General features: G+C 29.1%; 2 protein-coding genes across 2 annotated transcripts; one reads left to right on the top strand and one right to left on the bottom strand.

Annotated features, from left to right (window-relative positions):
- Positions 1 to 14,152: 14,152 nt before the first annotated feature.
- Positions 14,153 to 15,394, top strand: LOC149063267 (uncharacterized). Its single transcript, XM_089215994.1, has 4 exons — positions 14,153 to 14,511; positions 14,693 to 14,827; positions 14,908 to 15,104; positions 15,220 to 15,394. The coding sequence occupies exons 1-4, from the start codon at positions 14,473 to 14,475 to the stop codon at positions 15,278 to 15,280; spliced, it is 432 nt and encodes a 143-aa protein (XP_089072120.1). The 5' UTR covers positions 14,153 to 14,472; the 3' UTR covers positions 15,281 to 15,394.
- Positions 15,395 to 15,452: 58 nt separating this feature from the next.
- LOC149063266 (baculoviral IAP repeat-containing protein 7-B-like) lies at positions 15,453 to 16,934 on the bottom strand. The gene is made up of 2 exons (XM_089217196.1): positions 16,539 to 16,934; positions 15,453 to 15,750 (listed from the first exon to the last, which is right to left on the bottom strand). Exons 1-2 carry the CDS (start codon positions 16,841 to 16,843, stop codon positions 15,453 to 15,455), a joined length of 603 nt encoding a protein of 200 aa, XP_089073322.1. The 5' UTR covers positions 16,844 to 16,934.
- Between the last annotated feature and the right edge of the window lie 4,692 nt (positions 16,935 to 21,626).

Raw genomic sequence — 21,626 nt, 5'->3', positions numbered from 1 at the left:
AGAAAAAATTTAAAATAATTAAAGATGTTATTGAATATTACAAACAATTTAAAATAGTTGAAGACGATGATGCTAAAAAAATTAAAAAAATTAAAGGTGTTATTGAATATTACAAAAAATTTAAAATAGTTAAAGACGGTGATGATGCTAAAAAATTAAAATTATATAAAAAAAATTTTAAAATAATTAAAGATGTAATTAAATATTACAAAAATTTTAAAATAGTTGAAGACGATGATGCTAAAAAATTAAAATTGTATGAAGATAAACTTAAAAACGAAATAGAAAATAAAAATAAAAATATGCGAAAAGTTCGGGATCATGAGCACTTAACTGGAGAATATAGAGGAGCAGCACATTCTATCTGTAATCTTAATTATCAAAATCCACGTTTTATTCCAATTGTTTTTCATAATCTTTCAGGTTATGATGCCCATCTATTTATAAAAGAATTTGGGAATGATAATGAAAAAATAAAATTACTCGCAAATAATGAGGAAAAATATATTTCTTTTTCAAAAATGATGCCACGTAAAGTAACTAGGAAAGGCGAAGAAATAAAAATTTATACAGAATTAAGATTTATTGATTCATTCAAATTTTTACCTAGTTCTTTAGACAAGTTAACAAATAATTTAAGAAATGATTCAAAATTAAATTTAAAAAATAAATTTAAAGAACTTAGTAAATATTTTCCTGAAGAACATTTAGATTTAGTTACTAGAAAGTTAGCTTATCCCTATGAGTATATGGATTGTGAAGAAAAATTTAATGAAACATGTTTACCTCCTATTGAAAAATTTTATAGTTCTCTTACTAATAAAAATATAACTAAAGAGGAATATGAAAACTCACAGAAAATTTGGAAAGTGTTTAATATACAAAATATGCGTGAATTCACTAGTTTATATAATAAGATCGATGTTTTATTATCAACAGATATAATAGAAAATTTTAGAGATATTTCTTTAAAAAAATATAAATTAGATCCTATGTGGTATTACACAACACCAGGATTTGCATGGGATTGTATGTTAAGAATGACAAAAGTAAAATTAGATTTATTAACAGATATAGATCAAATATTGATGTTCGAATCTGGAATTCGAGGTGGTTTATCTCAATGTAGTCAAAGATATTCAAAAGCAAACAATAAATACATGGGAGATAAATTTTAAAAAAAGGAGGAGTCAATATTTTTACAATATTTGGATGCAAATAATCTTTATGGGTGGGCAATGAGTAAATATTTACCTACTGGAGATTTCAAATGGGTTGATAATGTGAAGAATTTTGATGTAATGAATATTTCTGATAAATCATGTAAAGGTTATATTTTAGAAGTAGATTTATCTTACCCTAAAGAACTTCATGATATACATTCAGATTTTCCTTTAGCACCAGAAAAACATTTTGATAACGAACAACTCCCAAAATTATTAACAACTTTGTATGATAAGAAAAAATATATAATACATTATGAAACACTAAAATTTTATATTAATTTAGGATTAAAGATAGAGAAAATTCATAGAGTGTTAGAATTTAGTCAATCTCCTTGGTTAAAAGTGTATATTGATTTTAATACTAATCTCAGATCAGAAGCTAAGAATGAGTTTGAAAAAGACTATTTCAAACTAATGAATAATAGTGTTTATGGACGTACTATGATGAATGTTCGAAATCATGTTGATATAAGATTATGTTCTAATGCACTCAGCTTAGACAAATTAATTGCAAAACCAAATTTTGATAGAAGGACAATTTTTACAGAAAATTTAGCTGCAGTACATATGAAAAGAACACAAATATCTTTCAAACAACCAATATATCTAGGAATGTGTATTTTAGATTTATCTAAAATGTTAATGTATGATTTTTATTATAATATTATAAAGAAAAAATATGGAAATAGAGTTAGATTGTTATATACAGATACAGATTCACTAATATTAGAAATAAAAACTAATGATTTTTATCAAGATATGAAAATTATGTTAGATCATTTTGACACTTCAGATTATTCAAAAGATAATATTTATGGTTTACCTTTAGTTAACAAAAAAGTCTTAGGAAAGTTTAAAGATGAGTTAAATGGAAAAATTATGACTGAATTTATAGGATTAAGATCCAAATTATATTCACATCGAATCTTAGATACTGAAAAAGAAATTAAAAAAGCTAAAGGTGTTAAAAAAAATGTTGTGGAAAATAAAATATGTTTTAATGATTTTGAAAATTGTTTACTAACAAAAGAATCAAAATATGTTAAACAAAATTTATTTAGAACTAAGAAACATGATATTTTTACTGTAGAACAAAACAAAAAAGCTCTAAGTGTTTATGATGATAAAAGATTTATTTTGGACAATGGTATTGATACATTAGCTTGGGGACATTATAAAACAAACATAGATAGAAATGATTTTGTAAACCATCTGAATACACTAATTAGAAATCAAAATCAAAAAGATTAGAAAAATATTTTTAATAGAATTGTTCTATTAAAAAATGTTTATAATAATAATGTGTGCCTGCATTGGGCATGCGTTTAAATATATGTTTTTAAAAAAAATTTTAATTATTAATAATATAAGTTTTGTAAAAAATATTTTAATAATTATTGCAATTCAATTTTTAATTATTAATTTCATATTTTTTGTGAAAAATATTTTTGGGGAAATATTGCATTTAAATTTTCAATTATTAATATCATAAGTTCTATGAAAAATATTTTAATAATTATTGCATTTCAATTGTCTGATCTTTTTGCACATTGTTTTCTTTGTGATCTTTTACTGATAAAAATAAAAGTACGCCAGGAATGGTACATCTATACTACTGAGGGGTTAATTATTTCAAAATTACATTGAAGACAAAGACATTGTCTATATTTACCAGTAAAATGACAGTGATCTCGAACTTTAATTAAATTATTATTTTTAAAATGTCTCGAACATTTTCCACAAAACTTAGTATTTTTAAAATTACTTTCTTCTTCTTTAGTTAATTTATTCATCGGTTTATTTGTTTGATAAATTTTATTAATATTATTTCCAATAACAATCATATTTTCCATAAATTTTTTTGCAGCATTTTCACCTCTATAAATTACCACCTTTCTCGGAATTTTGAACTGTTTTACTAGTTCTTTTGATATAACATCATAGTTAACTTTGACATAAAACCCATAGCTCATAATTTCATGTAAATGTGTAGCATAAGTTTTAGATTTTTCGCATCTATTAAATTCACTAGACTTATTTTTAGGAGTTAAAATACATTCAAAATCTGCATAAATAACAATTGGTATTCTCTGTGTATTTTTATAGTTTTTAAAATAAATAAAATCATCATCCCCCTTTTCAAACATTATTGGTCTCCCTAATTGGTTCTTTCTACAATTATGCTGGTGTTCACTCAACCCTTTCTTACCCCAAAGTTTGCTTTTACATGGCTTTTCACTAAAAGTAGTAAAACATCTTTTACAGATAATTAATCTGGAACAGTTTTTAGTTTTCTGACTTCTAACAAATCTTGAAAAATTTTTTATATAACAATAATGTGATGTGTTATTATTATTAAACAAAAGTAGATCAAAATGTTTTTTTCTTTCAGTATTACAAATATATAGAGGGAAAATATGTTTTTTATCATTTAAACCAGTGGTTCTCAACGGGGGCAATATCGCCCCCCAGTGGGCGGTAAAGTGTCACCGAGGGGCAATGAACTAGTTTTGGGTGGTAGGGGGGCGGTGAACTAATTTTGGGTGGTAGAGGGGCGGCAAACGGTTCACGCAAAAACGTTGTAGATGGTGTCGGTGTGACCTAAAAATAATTCATACTTGATAATCCATATAATAACTATCAGTCACTACTCAATCTATGCAATACACAATAACTTATCTACAAATTTATTATCTTAATTATTTTAGCGATTGTGCGTTGACATTATACTTTATTATAGGTACCTATATTAACCAACCTTTTAGTACACCGTTTGTTTTGACCCGCGCATAAAAATGTATTTATATTTATATTTTTTTAAATAATTAATTTAATTTTTATTTATTTATTTATCAATATTTATTTTTTTTAATTAATTACCATAATACTAGAACTATAAATAAAAAATATATCAAATATAAAAAATAAATAAAAACATGAGTTATTAGATAATTTCAATTTTTTCTTTTAAATTTTCCAAATACCCTTAACCTAACACTTATTATAGAATTCTCACATTGTAGGGGCCGTTAAAAAAATTTTTGACACTCAAGGGGGCGGTAACTTAAAAAAGGTTGAGAAACACTGATTTAAACTATAAATATTAATTGATACATTATTTATACGTTCAAATTTTTTTATCTGACTGATTGTTTTAGGAAAATCTATACATTTAAAATCTAAGCCACTTTTTTTTTCTAACATTTCAAAATATTTCTTATTAAAATAAGTTTTATTTGAACGATTATCAAACTTTGATAGTATTGAATATTTAAAACATTTAACATCATTATTTTTTACATTTATGACTGCTCTTTTATCTTTGATATATTCAGGAAGATACTCTGAGAGGATTTACTATATTAATTCTCAATTGTAATGCATCTATTGTTTTAAGTGACCAGCCAGAAGCTTTTGCTAAAAAATCATCTTCTTCACTTAATAATTTATTGAACATCCCATTCAGTAAATTATTAAAATCAGAGGAATTACATGCAAGTGTATTAGAGGTTTTAAATGCTATATCCTGTACTTCTTGTGTGATAATTCGTTCATATACACTATCTACATATAAATTAAATTTTATAGATGTTTGTAGACATGATTCCTTTAACTTTGGAATTATTTTGTCTAAAGTATAGTTAAAAAAAAGTGTGTAGTCTAAAAATTTTAAATTATTCTTAACTATAAAAGTTTTTGAACATTTTTTAAATCTTTCAATTTCAAATATTCCTTCATCAGCATATGTCATTCGCTGACGTTTTGTCACCATTTTTCTTTTCATAATTAAGCTGAAAATAAATTAAATGAAAAAAAAAATATAATAAACAATAATAATATTGTAATCACTTTATTAATATAAATCATACAATATTTAGCAAACCTAAGCAACTAGTTTTAAAAAAAAGAAATTAAAGAACTTAATTATTATTTAATAAATCATATAGGTATGATAAATGCGATATACAACTTTGTTGACATCGATAACCTATATGATTTGATTCGTCATAATCAGCTTTAATTTCCTTTTTTTTTTTTAATAAATTTTCCCTAGTCGACTTCAGGTTTGCTTTTCTGATTTTAATATTAATATCGTAAATCATTTTTTTAAATTTTTTCTCTTCTCTTTCACCATATTTCTCATTTTCAGCCTGTTGTCTCAATACTCCATTAATTTCTTTTTCGATGTATGATGTCATGTTTCTGTAAATTATATAGATTTTTGCAAACTATCTGCTAGTAATAAAATATTAAAATAGTAACACACATCATCATTAAATAATAATTGTTTTTATTTTTACAAGCAAAAAAACATAGCTATAAACATAAAATTAAAATCATAATTTCTTAGAAAAGTAAATGTCATGAAATGTTTGAGAACGTATCATCATATCCATACTATATCTTTCTCCATAACAGATTTCCATTTTTCTAACATAATCAATATATTTATTACCATATTTCTCTTTTTTTTTCTTTTAAAGAAAACAATTTATCTCTTAATTGATTGATTTCAAATTCATTTGATGATGAACATATCCTGATTAAATAAATGTTATGTTTTATTTCTTTAATTTTTTTATTAATTTCTTTCGTTTCTAATATATTATTTTTATTATCTTCAATATTCCCTAATCTTAATGATTCCATGGTTTGTAAATTATATTGATATTTATTCATAAGTTCATCTTTGTTTTTTGAATCCATTGTCTGTAATATTATTTCAAATTCATTAATGTTAATACACAGTATGTTAAATCGTAGAAACATAGACGGAAAAATCTAATTATAAAATATGTTAAACAACTGTATTGTATATAATTTAATTTTTATCTGAATTAAATTAACTTTATAAAAAATAAAAAAATGAAGTTTAAAAATGTAGGTACACATATACGTACATTTCACCAGCCCCTCCAAGTTTGAAAACCTTTGTTTATTATTCACCAATAATTAGTGTGTAATTTGTGTAAATTTGTGCGAACATTTTCAAAATTTGTGCGATAAAGGATTTTGGACAAATCCAAAAAATCTTTGGGGGGGCTGAAGAAATGTTCTCCGGCCCCCCCCTAAGTGTAAAAAACCTACTTTTCGGGAATTTTTTTTTACCAAAAATTAGTGCGCGATTAGAGTGAATTTGTGTGACCGAAATGAAAATTTGTGCGCCCCTCCTTGGCCCCCGAAATCGCGTTCAACCGTTTTGACCATTTCCCCAGCCCCCCCTCGAGGGCGAATAATCGAATTTTCGGGAATTTTTTTTTACCAAAAATTAGTGCGCGATTAGAGTGAATTTGTGTGACCGAAATGAAAATTTGTGCGCCCCTCCTTGGCCCCCGAAATCGCGTTCAACCGTTTTGACCATTTCCCCAGCCCCCCCTCGAGGGCGAATAATCGACTTTTCGGGAATTTTTTTTTACCAAAAATTAGTGCGCGATTAGAGTGAATTTGTGTGACCGAAATGAAAATTTGTGCGCCCCTCCTTGGCCCCCGAAATCGCGTTCAACCGTTTTGACCATTTCCCCAGCCCCCCCTCGAGGGCGAATAATCGACTTTTCGGGAATTTTTTTTTACCAAAAATTAGTGCGCGATTAGAGTGAATTTGTGTGACCGAAATGAAAATTTGTGCGCCCCTCCTTGGCCCCCGAAATTGCGTTCAACCGTTTTGACCATTTCCCCAGCCCCCCCCTCGAGGGCGAATAATCGACTTTTCGGGAATTTTTTTTTACCAAAAATTAGTGCGCGATTAGAGTGAATTTGTGTGACCGAAATGAAAATTTGTGCGCCCCTCCTTGGCCCCGTATATGCCATGTATTTACCGACATTGGTTCAATATATTATAAAATGCATGAAACTCTTGCCTCTATGGTCAGCTATTATGGTTCCAATATATGGGTATGGTGATGAAACTGCTAGTTCGGCCGCAGTAGAGTCGAGTTTCAAAAAACTTAAGACCATCACCTTTAAACAAGACAATTTACCAATTTCAATTGAAGACTTTTTACCTCGTCATATTTCTTCACTAAAAGGAGCATCTCTAATCCACTCAACAAAAAATTCACTAGCATCAAACAACAATGACGATATCAATAGACAATCTTATATAAATTCTCAAACAGGAAACAAAGAACATATAGAAATTTGTCAGAATTTGGAAGAAGTTGAAAACACAAACATGCTATCTGAACAGGAAAATGATTTTTTGATAATTCCTGAACAATCAAATTGTCCACTGTGCTCTGAAGGTATGGATACAGGAGCACATAAATGTTTTTACTGTGGAATACCTGTTCATGCAATTTCCACATGCTCAACTTGTGTACATGGTAATGATGACATGCGAGTTTGCCACATGTGTTCATTTGTAGAAACTAATGAGGAGAATAACGCATGTGAAACTTGGAGTAGGAAAAATAAGAAACAACGAAAAACTAATTCGTACCTACAACCTAATCCACATTTAAGACATTTGAATTTAAATAACTCTAGAGCCAAGGAGGGCCCCCGAAATCGCGTTCAACCGTTTTGACCATTTCCCCAGCCCCCCCTCGAGGGCGAATAATCGACTTTTCGGGAATTTTTTTTTACCAAAAATTAGTGCGCGATTAGAGTGAATTTGTGTGACCGAAATGAAAATTTGTGCGCCCCTCCTTGGCCCCCGAAATCGCGTTCAACCGTTTTGACCATTTCCCCAGCCCCCCCTCGAGGGCGAATAATCGACTTTTCGGGAATTTTTTTTTACCAAAAATTAGTGCGCGATTAGAGTGAATTTGTGTGACCGAAATGAAAATTTGTGCGCCCCTCCTTGGCCCCCGAAATCGCGTTCAACCGTTTTGACCATTTCCCCAGCCCCCCCTCGAGGGCGAATAATCGACTTTTCGGGAATTTTTTTTTACCAAAAATTAGTGCGCGATTAGAGTGAATTTGTGTGACCGAAATGAAAATTTGTGCGCCCCTCCTTGGCCCCCGAAATTGCGTTCAACCGCTTCAAAGCAACCTATAATGCTAAGAAAACCTATCGATACTAATTTTTATACCTTTAGTGTACTTGCCATTTGAAAACATTTATTTGTGGTGGACTTGGGCTAAAAACCTAACAGCCGTGAATAGCAGCTCTAATTGAGGTAAGTTCTTCATTTTGAATATTTTTAATTCTAAGAAAAAGGATACGAGTAAGTATGCGCAAACAGATTATAATATTATGTTAAATGTCCAAGATTATATTTAATATTATAGTAATAGTGTGTGTAATAATAATAATTAGTAATTTATTGATAACACATTTTTAAGTTTTAAAAAAAATAATTAACCATGATCAATAAAACATCATTGAATTAATTAAATTAGAAAAACGTAAAAGACAGAATAATATATGGTATGGTCAGTTTATTAACATCGTTGTGACCTAATCGTAATTTTATTGTTAAGGAGATGTAAGGTATCGTTCACAAGTTTTAGGATATTAAAGTAAAACATCCCATCCAAAAAGGATATGACAATATTAGCCGGATCATTTGGTGTGGGTTTATAAAAACCATGATAAAATTGATCGTTTTTCAATAATATTTTTGAATATAATGCATTAAAAAAAAAAAATTTAAAAATTTAAAAAAATTAAACTTTTAAAATTTATTATATTGTGTATACAAGAAATTCGCAATTCACAACTTTTGTGTCTTTGACAGGAATTGGTTTTTTTTTCATGTCATCAAATTGTTCCCAGTTGCTTGACCCTCGTTTTGCGAAGGCACAATAATGCCCTGTTGAATTTCTCAATTTAGATTTTCCGGCTTTGAAGCTGAGTACTCCTCTAAGCTCATAGGTTTTTGAGTTATGCAATATAATTTGTGGAATATCACATAACTTTTCCTTTACCTGAGCAGCTGCTTCACAGCTGCGATCTTTAGAAATTGCCTTTTCTCCTGCAATAATATTATAAAATATAATTCAGTGTGTATAAATTCAAAGAAGTTGTTGTACAGTAATTTTTCTCTTCGTACTATTAATATTATGTATCTATACACAATACACATAAAATAGCAAAGTATATATTTTTTTTTGTTTTTATCAAAGTTCAACATATTCATTTTATTTTTATAATAAGTATAACAATACTAATAGTATAGTTGTGTTTGTATTGATAACGGTTTGGCGTTAAAATAATAATTAGTTTATCTACACAAAATATAATTTAATTAAAATGTTTTTAGAGGTGATAATAGAAGTGGTTAATATAAGGTATCTAGATAGTATATAAAATCGATTTCGTTTCACTATGTTACAATCATTGACCGGATATTAAATATGAAAATTGTTATGATTTTTGCTAATAACGTTTATTCCCTACTTCATCATCATACATGATACTCCTAAAATGTATTTATTTACTTTAATATATAAAGAAGATTACCTTCCCAATGAAGGACATCTATAAACAGATGCATATCTGAGAATTCAGATATTATTTGTTTCATCCCATCACAATAGATTCCAGACACCTCTTGAGTACATTGTGATTGTTCAGTGGGTTGGCGATTATCAATAAATTGTTGTAAATTGTTTATATGACCATCTTCCGTTTGATAAGTCAAATACACTAGAGTATTATATTTTGTTTGACAATTCGATGTACACCGTATCGTTTCTTTTATAGTTGGAAATTCTGTTAACATTGAATGTATAACGTTACCCATAGTAGAATCACAAATAGCCAACGTTGTGTTATATTCCATCATTTTTAATTCCGGATTCAACTTGTTAATTATAATATCAGCTCGTTCTGTATATGTTGAAGACGTAATACCATTCTTTAGGATTTTCGAAATAAAATTCAGAAATTGACTTTGAACAATAGAATCAATTTTCTCGGAATATGGTTTGCTATCACAGTATGATACCTGAAAAATATATAATATAGACTTTTACAACAATTCAAAAATGAATATATATATATAACGATAGTCAAGTTTATATTATACCATAATTAATGAAGCCAATGAGTCAAATGCACATGTATTTGTTAGTATGATTTTTCCTTGTGTCACTTTAGATTTACAACTTTTAAGTTCTTCTGAACGGGAGCCATTTTTTAGAATTGGTAATGATTTAATTTGTCTAGAGTTATTTAAATTCAAATGTCTTAAATGTGGATTAGGTTGTAGGTACGAATTAGTTTTTCGTTGTTTCTTATTTTTCCTACTCCAAGTTTCACATGCGTTATTCTCCTCATTAGTTTCTACAAATGAACACATGTGGCAAACTCGCATGTCATCATTACCAGGTACACAAGTTGAGCATGTGGAAATTGCATGAACAGGTATTCCACAGTAAAAACATTTATGTGCTCCTGTATCCATACCTTCAGAGCACAGTGGACAATTTGATTGTTCAGGAATTATCAAAAAATCATTTTCCTGTTCAGATAGCATGTTTGTGTTTTCAACTTCTTCCAAATTCTGACAAATTTCTATATGTTCTTTGTTTCCTGTTTGAGAATTTATATAAGATTGTCTATTGATATCGTCATTGTTGTTTGATGCTAGTGAATTTTTTGTTGAGTGGATTAGAGATGCTCCTTTTAGTGAAGAAATATGACGAGGTAAAAAGTCTTCAATTGAAATTGGTAAATTGTCTTGTTTAAAGGTGATGGTCTTAAGTTTTTTGAAACTCGACTCTACTGCGGCCGAACTAGCAGTTTCATCACCATACCCATATATTGGAACCATAATAGCTGACCATAGAGGCAAGAGTTTCATGCATTTTATAATATATTGAACCAATGTCGGTAAATACATGGCATATACGGGGCCAAGGAGGGGCGCACAAATTTTCATTTCGGTCACACAAATTCACTCTAATCGCGCACTAATTTTTGGTAAAAAAAAATTCCCGAAAAGTCGATTATTCGCCCTCGAGGGGGGGGCTGGGGAAATGGTCAAAACGGTTGAACGCAATTTCGGGGGCCAAGGAGGGGCGCACAAATTTTCATTTCGGTCACACAAATTCACTCTAATCGCGCACTAATTTTTGGTAAAAAAAAATTCCCGAAAAGTCGATTATTCGCCCTCGAGGGGGGGCTGGGGAAATGGTCAAAACGGTTGAACGCGATTTCGGGGGCCAAGGAGGGGCGCACAAATTTTCATTTCGGTCACACAAATTCACTCTAATCGCGCACTAATTTTTGGTAAAAAAAAATTCCCGAAAAGTCGATTATTCGCCCTCGAGGGGGGGCTGGGGAAATGGTCAAAACGGTTGAACGCAATTTCGGGGGCCAAGGAGGGGCGCACAAATTTTCATTTCGGTCACACAAATTCACTCTAATCGCGCACTAATTTTTGGTAAAAAAAAATTCCCGAAAAGTAGGTTTTTTACACTTAGGGGGGGCCGGAGAACATTTCTTCAGCCCCCCCAAAGATTTTTTGGATTTGTCCAAAATCCTTTATCGCACAAATTTACACAAATTACACACTAATTATTGGTGAATAATAAACAAAGGTTTTCAAACTTGGAGGGGCTGGTGAAATGTACGTTACACATATTATATATTACTTATAACTGTGTATTTGTTGTGTACTAAATTTATTTTTCTCCTGTCTCATGTTAAATGAATACATACAATTTGTCATAGATAGATATATTTTTTTATATCTAATAGCAGCCAGTCTTATTGGATACTTATTAGAATTAGAATATTATACTACCTATTTAAATTATTAAAAGTTAACTCAAATTGAGATATTTTTATGTAAATATTGAATATTATACTATGAAGTTTAAAAAATATAGGTACACACATCATATATTACTTATACCTGTGTATTTGCTGTATAATAAATTTATTTATTTTTCCCTTGAATAATGTTAAATGAATACATAAAATTTAATAAAGATAGATGGAAAAAATGTAATAAAATATATTAACCAACTGTATTGTACACAATTTAATTTTTATCTAGGAATTAAATGGACTTTATAAAAATATTATCATGAAGTTTAAAAATGTAGGTACACAAATATATTATATTACTTATAACTGTATACTTGTTATATACTAAATTTATTTTTTCCCTTGAATAATTTAAATGAATACCTACAATTTAATATAGAAAAAAATGTAATAATCTAATATATTATTAAGCAAATGTATTGTATATAATTTAATTTTTATCTAAATTAAATGAACTTTATAAAAAGATATAATCATGAAGATTAAAATGCAGGTACACATATTATTATATATTACTTATAACTGTGTATTTGTTGTATACTAAATTTATTTTTTCTCCTGTCTAATATCAAATGAATACATACAATTCGTTATAGATAGCTATATTTTTTATATCTAATAGCAGACAGTCTTATTGAATACTCATTAGAATTAGAATATTATACTACCTATTTCAATTATAAAAACTTAGCTCAAATTGAGATATTTTTATGTAAATATTGAATATTATACTATGATATTCATGAAGTTTAAAAAATATAGGTACACAAATATATTATATTACTTATACCTGTGTATTTGTCGTATATTAAATTTATTTTTTTCCCTTGAATAATTTTAAATGAATACCTACAATTTAATATAGAAAAAAATGTAATAAAATATATTAACTAACTGTATTGTAAATAATTTAATTTGTATCTAAATTAAATGAACTTTATAAAAACATAATCATGAAGATTAAAATATAGGAACACATAATATCATATATTACTATAACTGTGTTTAATGTTATATACTAAATTTATTTTTTCTCCTATCTAATGTCAAATGAATACATACAATTCGTTATAGATGGACATATTTTTTATATCTAATAGCAGACAGTCTTATTGAATACTCATTAGAATAAGAATATTATACTACTTATTTCAATTATAAAAACTTAGCTCAAATTGTAATATTTTTATGTAAATATTGAATATTATACTATGATAATATAACATTTTTTTATATTATTGATATCAAATATTATAAAATAATAAATATCGCGTTCGGTGATAATATTAAGCGGTGATAGTGCTAACTGTTCTATGGTAATAGAGACGGTATATATTTTAAGGTTATGTTCATTAATAAATAGTAGATTGCTGATGTGTAATAAAATGTAATTACTATCTAGTGATTACTATCTTATAAATATGATGTTAACATTTTATCATATAAACATAGATAATATTATCATAAAACTATATTATTATAATGATGATGTGTTTAAATCATTGTTATTCAGTTTCTAGTTTTTTTAAAAAAAAATAGGAGTAAAGATTAAAAGTTTTAATAAAATAATAAAATAGGTACTTACATAGTTAGTGTTGAAGTATTCTAAGTCTGACTGTTGACTGTTTTCTGAGTCTGGCTGACGGTTGCTATTGCTGTTGAAGATGTTTTTACGTTTTTGATGGTCGGCAACTGTTTTGCTGGAGAGTCGAGGATGGTTGCTGTTCTGATAGCTTCTTGGTCTGTTAGTGCTGCTGGTGAACTGATGATTTTATGTTTAAAAATTCGGTGTTTTATACTAAAGTTTAACCCTCTCTTTGAACGTTGAGTATTAGGTACCTCTCATAATCCTGAGGTGATTGTACATTATATTACTTAATACCATTCTCTTTTGTCCATGTAAGAACATGTTTGTAGTCTTTCATGCAAATTCTTATTACATTATTATATGAGAAGTCTATTTGAATATATACATTCTAATTTATTTTAAATTATATTTGATATTTTAACCAGTTCATATAATGTCATGTTCATATATAATCATTTTTTTTTTTTTTTTTGGAAATGTTTTTTCAGGTCATTGCTATTAACCTTTAACGTTTTTATATCTGAAATCCGGTTCATACTAATTATTTTTTTGATTCTAATAAATGTTAATATTATATATATATATATATATATATATATATATTATACTATTATTATTGTTCATATTATTAAAAATGTTTGTTGAAAAGTCTTTTGAGGTCATTAACGTTGTTATATCAAATCTGATTTTCAAGGCGGGTGATTATTTTAGATCCTGTTTCTTTAATAATTCATATAATGCCACTTGTGTTCATGTAAAACAAGTTTGTAGAAAGGTTTTTCAAGTCATTGCTATTAACATTAGCATTTTACATATAAAATTATTGTGGTAGTGGCTAATATCTGTGTATAAAAAGCCAGTGTAAAACCATTAACGTTCATCAGTCTCAAGATTTCAATTCAGTCCTCAACACAGTCTACAACGCAGCTCAAAAAATGTCTTATAGAACATCAATTATTTCTTCAGAATCAGAGGTAAGTAAAGTTTTTTTAAAAACCAAATAACAAATTGGAGGTCAGTCGTAACATTACTCAACGTTATGGTTATAATTATTAAGAAACATAAAAAATAAAATATGTTTCTTTTAGATATCGGTTATAAAACCACTTGTACATTTTTTAAATAAAAAAAAAATATTATTTTTATGATCCATAGAATGAACATTTCAGTGAATCCGTTGACTCTAAAGCTAAACCGTTAGCATCAACATCTAAAACAAAAACCACTTTAAAACGTGGTGTTGAGAAGACGAATGAAAAAAAATCTACAAATAAGAAGCAGATGAAAATGGTTAGTTAAATTATTTTTTTATTATAAATAAAATATATATATATATATATATATATATAAATTATATTTTTCATTTATAGAATGCATCATACAGAGACAATGTTGGTGATCGTTTAAGATCAGAAGATTATGATGAGGAAGTTTTCAATTCGCTAACTTTTCGACAAGGTGACGGTTTAATTACGATAAAAACTACATTTGAGGAGAAGCCAACAGATTACTGGGTGATAACACATTATAAATGTTCAAATATTGAAAATGTTCCGGTTAAGGATAGGTAAATAATTTATAATTAATTTACTTTTTTTAAACTATTGTTAATCTTTTTCAATAGGTATTTTTATTATCACTTCATTTCATGATTTAAAAAAAAAAAAAAAATATAATTATAGGTGGAAGTTTAGTGAAGCTGGTGTTAAGATACAAGCGAAAAGTCAAAAGACCAGACATTGAATGTAAGCTTGAATCAGACCATGCAGTCAATATTTGACACGATGCTACAAGACCCAGGACGTCGTACAATCAAAAGTAAAATAATAGGCTAATTATTATATGTTTATTTTTTTTAAAAATGGGTTTTTTATTGAATAAACAATACAATATATTATATAAATATTTATTTATTTTATACTATTAAATCCTGAAGTATTAAGTCTGACATTGTATTAAAATGGTATTGTAATATTTCATATAGGAATGATGTGTCATCGTTTTGCAGATGAGTGTAATAACTAAAATCATAGTTTTGTATATACTGGTTTGTGAATTCATTTCTCTGACAACTGATAGGTAGACCACGGACGTCATTTTTTATTAGATCGTAAGCTGTGTTAAATGTAGCTTGGTAACTTGGTAGACGTTTCTGTTTTTCTGCAATGTAGAGGTCTACACAATGTTGAAGCTGTTTAAGTCTACATAAATCTATATGTGATAAAGTGATATAATCATCATTGATATGTAAAGTAATTGAACTCTGCTTAACATTAGTTGAATATGTGAAGTTATCAGATATTTTTGTTCGTCTACATCTGGTGTGTAAATTATTAGTAATTGAAATGTAATTAGATTCAGACATGAGTGTAAACCATTGTTCTAAGTTTAAAGTAATTATCTTCTTTGATAATTTACATTCTAATAACACAATAATCGAAATTTGTTTATTAATTAATAAACCGACTGTAACGCTCTTCTTACTATACGGACGAATGTCGAAGGTTGATTTTGATACGATTATAGGTAGAACCATGATGAATAATATTTATAATAATGTTTCAGACTATCAATATGAAAAAATCTAGTATAATGTAACTGATGGAACATATACTTTGAACTGAGGTTTTTTTTCATCAGTAAACATATTATATACTAAATCTGTTGCGAAAAAAAAAATGGTAAAAAAATGTGAACGTACAGTTCAGTAGATTAGTGTGTAGTGAAGGGAGTAGAGGGAATTATTTATACTTACTTACCTGAAACATGAAATTAACTTATTAAATTAACTTAACGCACTAATCCACTGAACTATACGTCCACGAGATATTAGATTAAAAACTAACACATATAAGTTGTTTCTAATATTTTTTTTATTTATTACAACATATAATGAAAGATCATGATTTAGCAAACGGTGTCGTAGGACCTAGTTTCACAATTACAAATATATTCATTGTTACAATATTTACTTAACACTTTTTGAACAAACTGATTTCCCTTCATTAATAATACATATATACACTTTGGATTATATCTGCAATGTTCAATCCAAACGTCATCTTCTCGTTTCCAATTATGAAGAATAAGTCCACAGCAAAAGCATTCGACGATATCTTCTACTCCTGTATATTTTAACCCACATTCAGCTAGAGCATATTTATTTTGAAAACAATTTAAAGGAAAATGTTCGAAAGATATTAATCTTGAATAAATTGAAGTATATCCTGGATGGGTTGGAACTGAATTATTTCGTATACGATGAACTAATGATTGAAAATCGCTTGTAAGTTTTGGTAAATTCATTTCTTTAATTAATTTAAATAATAACTTGAAAAAACACAACTCGAATACACGACGGATCAGCAGTAACTAAATGTAAAATTATTAACTTGCAACTAAATAGTTTTACCGTGGAAAAGCTGGCTGTGAACATACAAATATATACTACTCTTTATTATTATTCATCGTGAATTTCTAACTGATGTCACACACATGCATATACATATATATATAAATTCAAATTGATTAAATAACTAATTTTTGTTATCTTAAAATATAGTAAGTTTCATACACAAATTATTATAATTTCAAAAGCACATACCTAGGTACTATGGTCAATGTAACTGATTTTCAATTTCATTGTATATGTCTAATATTATGATTGATTTCTATGTATTGCTGTCAATGCACAAATTGGTTAATTAATTAGAATCATTATTTTTTTTTTAAATATAACTAATGAGTATAAGAATTACAACGTTAAGTACAGCGTTTAATTTATGTATTTTAATATTGTTCAAAATGTCTATCAAATCATCAATGATCATATTTATCATTATTATTATTGTTATTCTATTAGGTAGTAGGTACTACTTATTAAAACTAAAATTGTAAAAGATTGTAATTGACATATAATATTATATAATATATAATAGCAATAGGATACATTACATTTAATTGATGTTTCATAGGCTACACATATTATATGCATCTAACAACTATGTACTTAATTATCTATAAACAATAATAATGTTGTGATACACCAAACCAGGTGTTTATATAAATAATGTATAGCATTTATTATCAAGTTTATGGAACATTTTAATTTCACTTACTACGAACACGTCGTTCGCAACCAGACACCTACATACCTACCTGGTTGCCTTAACCTTTTTATTCACTTGAGATTCGGCTTTAACATTTTCTCCTACAATAATACAATATCAGACTATCGACGTTAGGAGGTATGCCCAGCACACGTATACATTTTTACCAGTTGATAACTGAAAGCTAGACACACAATATTGTACTTTACGTTATGCGTGTATTCTTTTTGCACGCACAAAAGAACCGGGCATGCGACGTTACATGCATCCAATCCGCCATACGCGTATGTTCTATCCCGCACAGATTTGCATACAGTGATGATTGATAGCTAGATATTCGATTACAATTATTTGAATTATTCGTATTTCCTTACTGTATATACATTCAAAAAAGAACTGGGCATGCAGCAGGACATGGTATTACACCAGATGCGGAAAGACCGCTAGACACTCAAAGTCACAGTTTTCGGTGAAACGATTTTCACTTGACCACCACGACTATATTCGTAACGTCGCTCTCTTTTCTCTCTCTTACCGCTATCACTTTTCGTGTTTTCGCGCGGATTTTATCATTATTATTAGGTATATAATATATATTGACCATAAACTTTATTTCCTTCCTTCACTTATACCTACGCACGTAACGGTGTCTGCAATCCATCGCAAGTGGATTGCCTACCGGATATTATAGGATTCGCACATCGTCTGCGATCCGACGCAATCGGATTGCCTACCTAAGTGATTTGATTACTGATATAGCTAGACAATCAAATACAGCTATCAACTCTACAATTTTTAACAACCAAATGCAGCAGACAAACGTAACAAATTTTCAGTCGGTATAAATACAGTTTAGTTCCCACGCGATTTCCCCCCCCCCCCAAATGTGTGTTTTAAAGCACTGAACACAAAAATCTTATTCCAAAATTCTCGATATACAACTAATCGCATTTCCTAATTGCTTATACAGTCAAAACAGAACAGGGCATGCGACAGGACACGGTATTAGTGTATTACACCAGAAGAGGAAAGACCGCTAGACACTAAAAGTCACAGATTTCGGTTTGGCTTAATTTCTTTTTGAATTTCCGGTCACACGATTTCCGCTTGACCACCACGAAGGCGCAGGAGGCGGCTTCCACAATGCCCAGAATCGAGTTACACAGGCAGCTATTATACCATAAAACTTTACTATCTACACGACTATACACGTATAACATGATTTTTGAATGTCTATGAAATTCGCCTTGCACTGACAACCGAGTGACCGTACACGATCCATATTACTGTTGATGTAATATGGCTATAACATTTATACTAAAATACCTATTCACTAAATATTAATTCCACTTATCGTCGTGTCTGCATACTTGAATTGTATGTAGCACATTGTCCAACTTGAGTAGCTTACTTGAAAATTAATCGATGTTCATCTGTGTTGACTGACTTGCTAGACACTTCAAAATGAATTTCAAAATATTACTTTTTTTTTAACATACGAAAAAGCACCGGACATGTGACGTGAGGCCGTATTATTCAATTGCCGACTTCCGTGGGCAATGTGAGAAATCTAGACACTCAAACTCGAAATTCAAACTTCCCGCCTTCGGAACGTGATCACCAACACCGAGTCTTATCAAAACTCCTAATCACATAGACAATTTTTGTTTTTCAACCAACAATTCATTTTTTTTGTTAAAAAATAAACTACGACATTATCGTTTCCAGCCAACACCAACCACTCACAGCGAGTCTCACGGACCCCCGAGTTTTAGGACAGCGAGTTTCCGATGGCAGCTATATTATAATAAAAAAATACATAAACGATTTCATAGGCGTCCGCCGCCGATCTGCGCAATCGGTGCAGTGCCATAAAAATAACATTGCCGCCCGAATTGTTTGCATTTTTCCGATTTTTTTTTCGTAATTTTTCAAAGTCCATACGAATTTTCTTAAGGCCTTTTACTTTGTGAATTGTAATTTGTATTACGGTAAATTAGTTTATCTATTATTATTTCAATATGATTTTGTTTATTAAATGATCCCACAAAATCTATGTGCACATATATTATAATATAAAAATTGCGTGTTATTTATAAAATTGACTGTCTATATGATCAAATGCTATTGGTTTATCAGATTAAATACGTTTATATGCGTTTTGTTATTCATATATTTTTCGTGAACAAAATAGATATATATCTACTACCAAAGTAGCGCAGTTTTATTTATTGCCGTGGAACAGAGGGTCTGCAATCCACCGCAGGTGGATTGCCTACCTCATAAGCTACTACACATATCTTAATCGATATTCACTTGGGGAGATTAACTTGCTAGACACCAAAACATGGATTTCAAATTGAAGATTTTTTACATACGAAAAAGCATCGGACATGCGACGGGAGGCCGTATTATTCAATGGCCGATTTGCATAGGCCATAGGTGATGTGAGAATATATCTAGACACTCAAACTCGAAATTCAAACATTCCCGCCTTCGTAACGAGTTCGCCAAGCATTATCAGAAATCCTTATCACCTCCTCAAATTTTTGTTTTTAAACAGGAACAATTTTTATATGTAAAACTACGACGACATTGTCGTCATTAGCCTCCACCGCCCACTTCAGCGAGTCTCACCTATCCCCCGAGTTTCAGGACAGCGAGTTTCCGACAGCAGCTAGTTTATAAATAAAATATCTTACCCAAAAGAAAATATCCTTTATGGCCATTATCATACAGTTCTTTTACAACTGGTTGTACATTGCTGTTACTCCATATGTAAGCATCGTTGGTACTCCCAGGAAATAATGCATTTACGTTCATAATTTTAAGGTTCACGTCGCATATCTTAAAACAAGTTATTAATTGACTTATAAATACATACTGTATGTGAATTTAATTACAAGAAAAATTAGAACTGTATAGATATACTAAACTAGTTGTACGTTTATTGAGTGGTACCCCTTACGGTTGACATAAATATATTCCGGGTTTGCATTTAATGGATCTTTTGATGGTGGTACTATTGCTACGTGAGTGCAGTCTATGCATCCTATGCAACCTTGGAAACCAGTAGCCATGTAAAATCTAAAATTTTGCTATATTTTAATGCTTAAATATTCAACTTTGGGCATGGTTTTTGGTAGGAAATTGGATATAGTTGGTACTTTTGGGAGGTAAAAAAAATGTCCAAATAGCACATTCACTTTGCTACTCGAAACTTAAGCTTGATTAAAATACCTAAACAAATTTAACAGCTATATAATATAAATACAATTCAATATTTACTCGCTGCGAACTTTTCTTAGTTCTCTTAAGTTACTCTGGAATTTCACCCATTTAAAAAAAACATTTTCATTGTTCAATGCAGAAGTCACTTCTTCTAAACACCTAGATACCGAGGGTTGAGACACTGAAAAAAATTTACTGTTCCCAACTGGAGTTTGATAACAACCAGTAGCGTAAAAATCAAGGGCTATTAAAACCTAAAATAATAATGAGACATTAAATATAAATTAAAAACGTAACTCACTATGTATCGATATGATTTATCAACTAAGTACTTATTTCAACTTACCTTTGTTGTAGAGTCTAAATCAGATGATCTCATTTGAGGTTTCAAGTATGGATCCAATTCTTTTATTAACTTCTTTGCCAAGTCTTTACTCAATCTAAAGTTTTTGATAAATGCCGCATCGGAAATTTCAAAAGCATCACAGAATCTTTGCCTATTAACTCGTGGGTGAGGTTGACAATGTATTTGGTTTTCTAAATTACCAATAGCAAATAAACCAGTCAAATCATCGAAATTAGCCATCGTTTTAATTTATATACGTGACGTTATGTATTATTATGAGTTATATTATCCTCGTTATTTGCATGTAATGATTATATAAAAATACATAAATAACGAATAGGCATTAGGAAAGTTTAGCGTTTAGGTAATAAATTTAATATCAATATTGAAAACTTATATTTCG

This window comes from Diuraphis noxia, unplaced genomic scaffold (assembly GCF_037042655.1).
Source record: "Diuraphis noxia isolate RWA-SAM2 unplaced genomic scaffold, SU_Dnox_SAM2 contig0001, whole genome shotgun sequence".
Taxonomy (NCBI): domain Eukaryota; kingdom Metazoa; phylum Arthropoda; class Insecta; order Hemiptera; family Aphididae; genus Diuraphis; species Diuraphis noxia.
The sequence above is the reverse complement of the archived record's forward strand: the minus strand, read 5'-3'. Positions and strand labels throughout refer to the sequence as shown.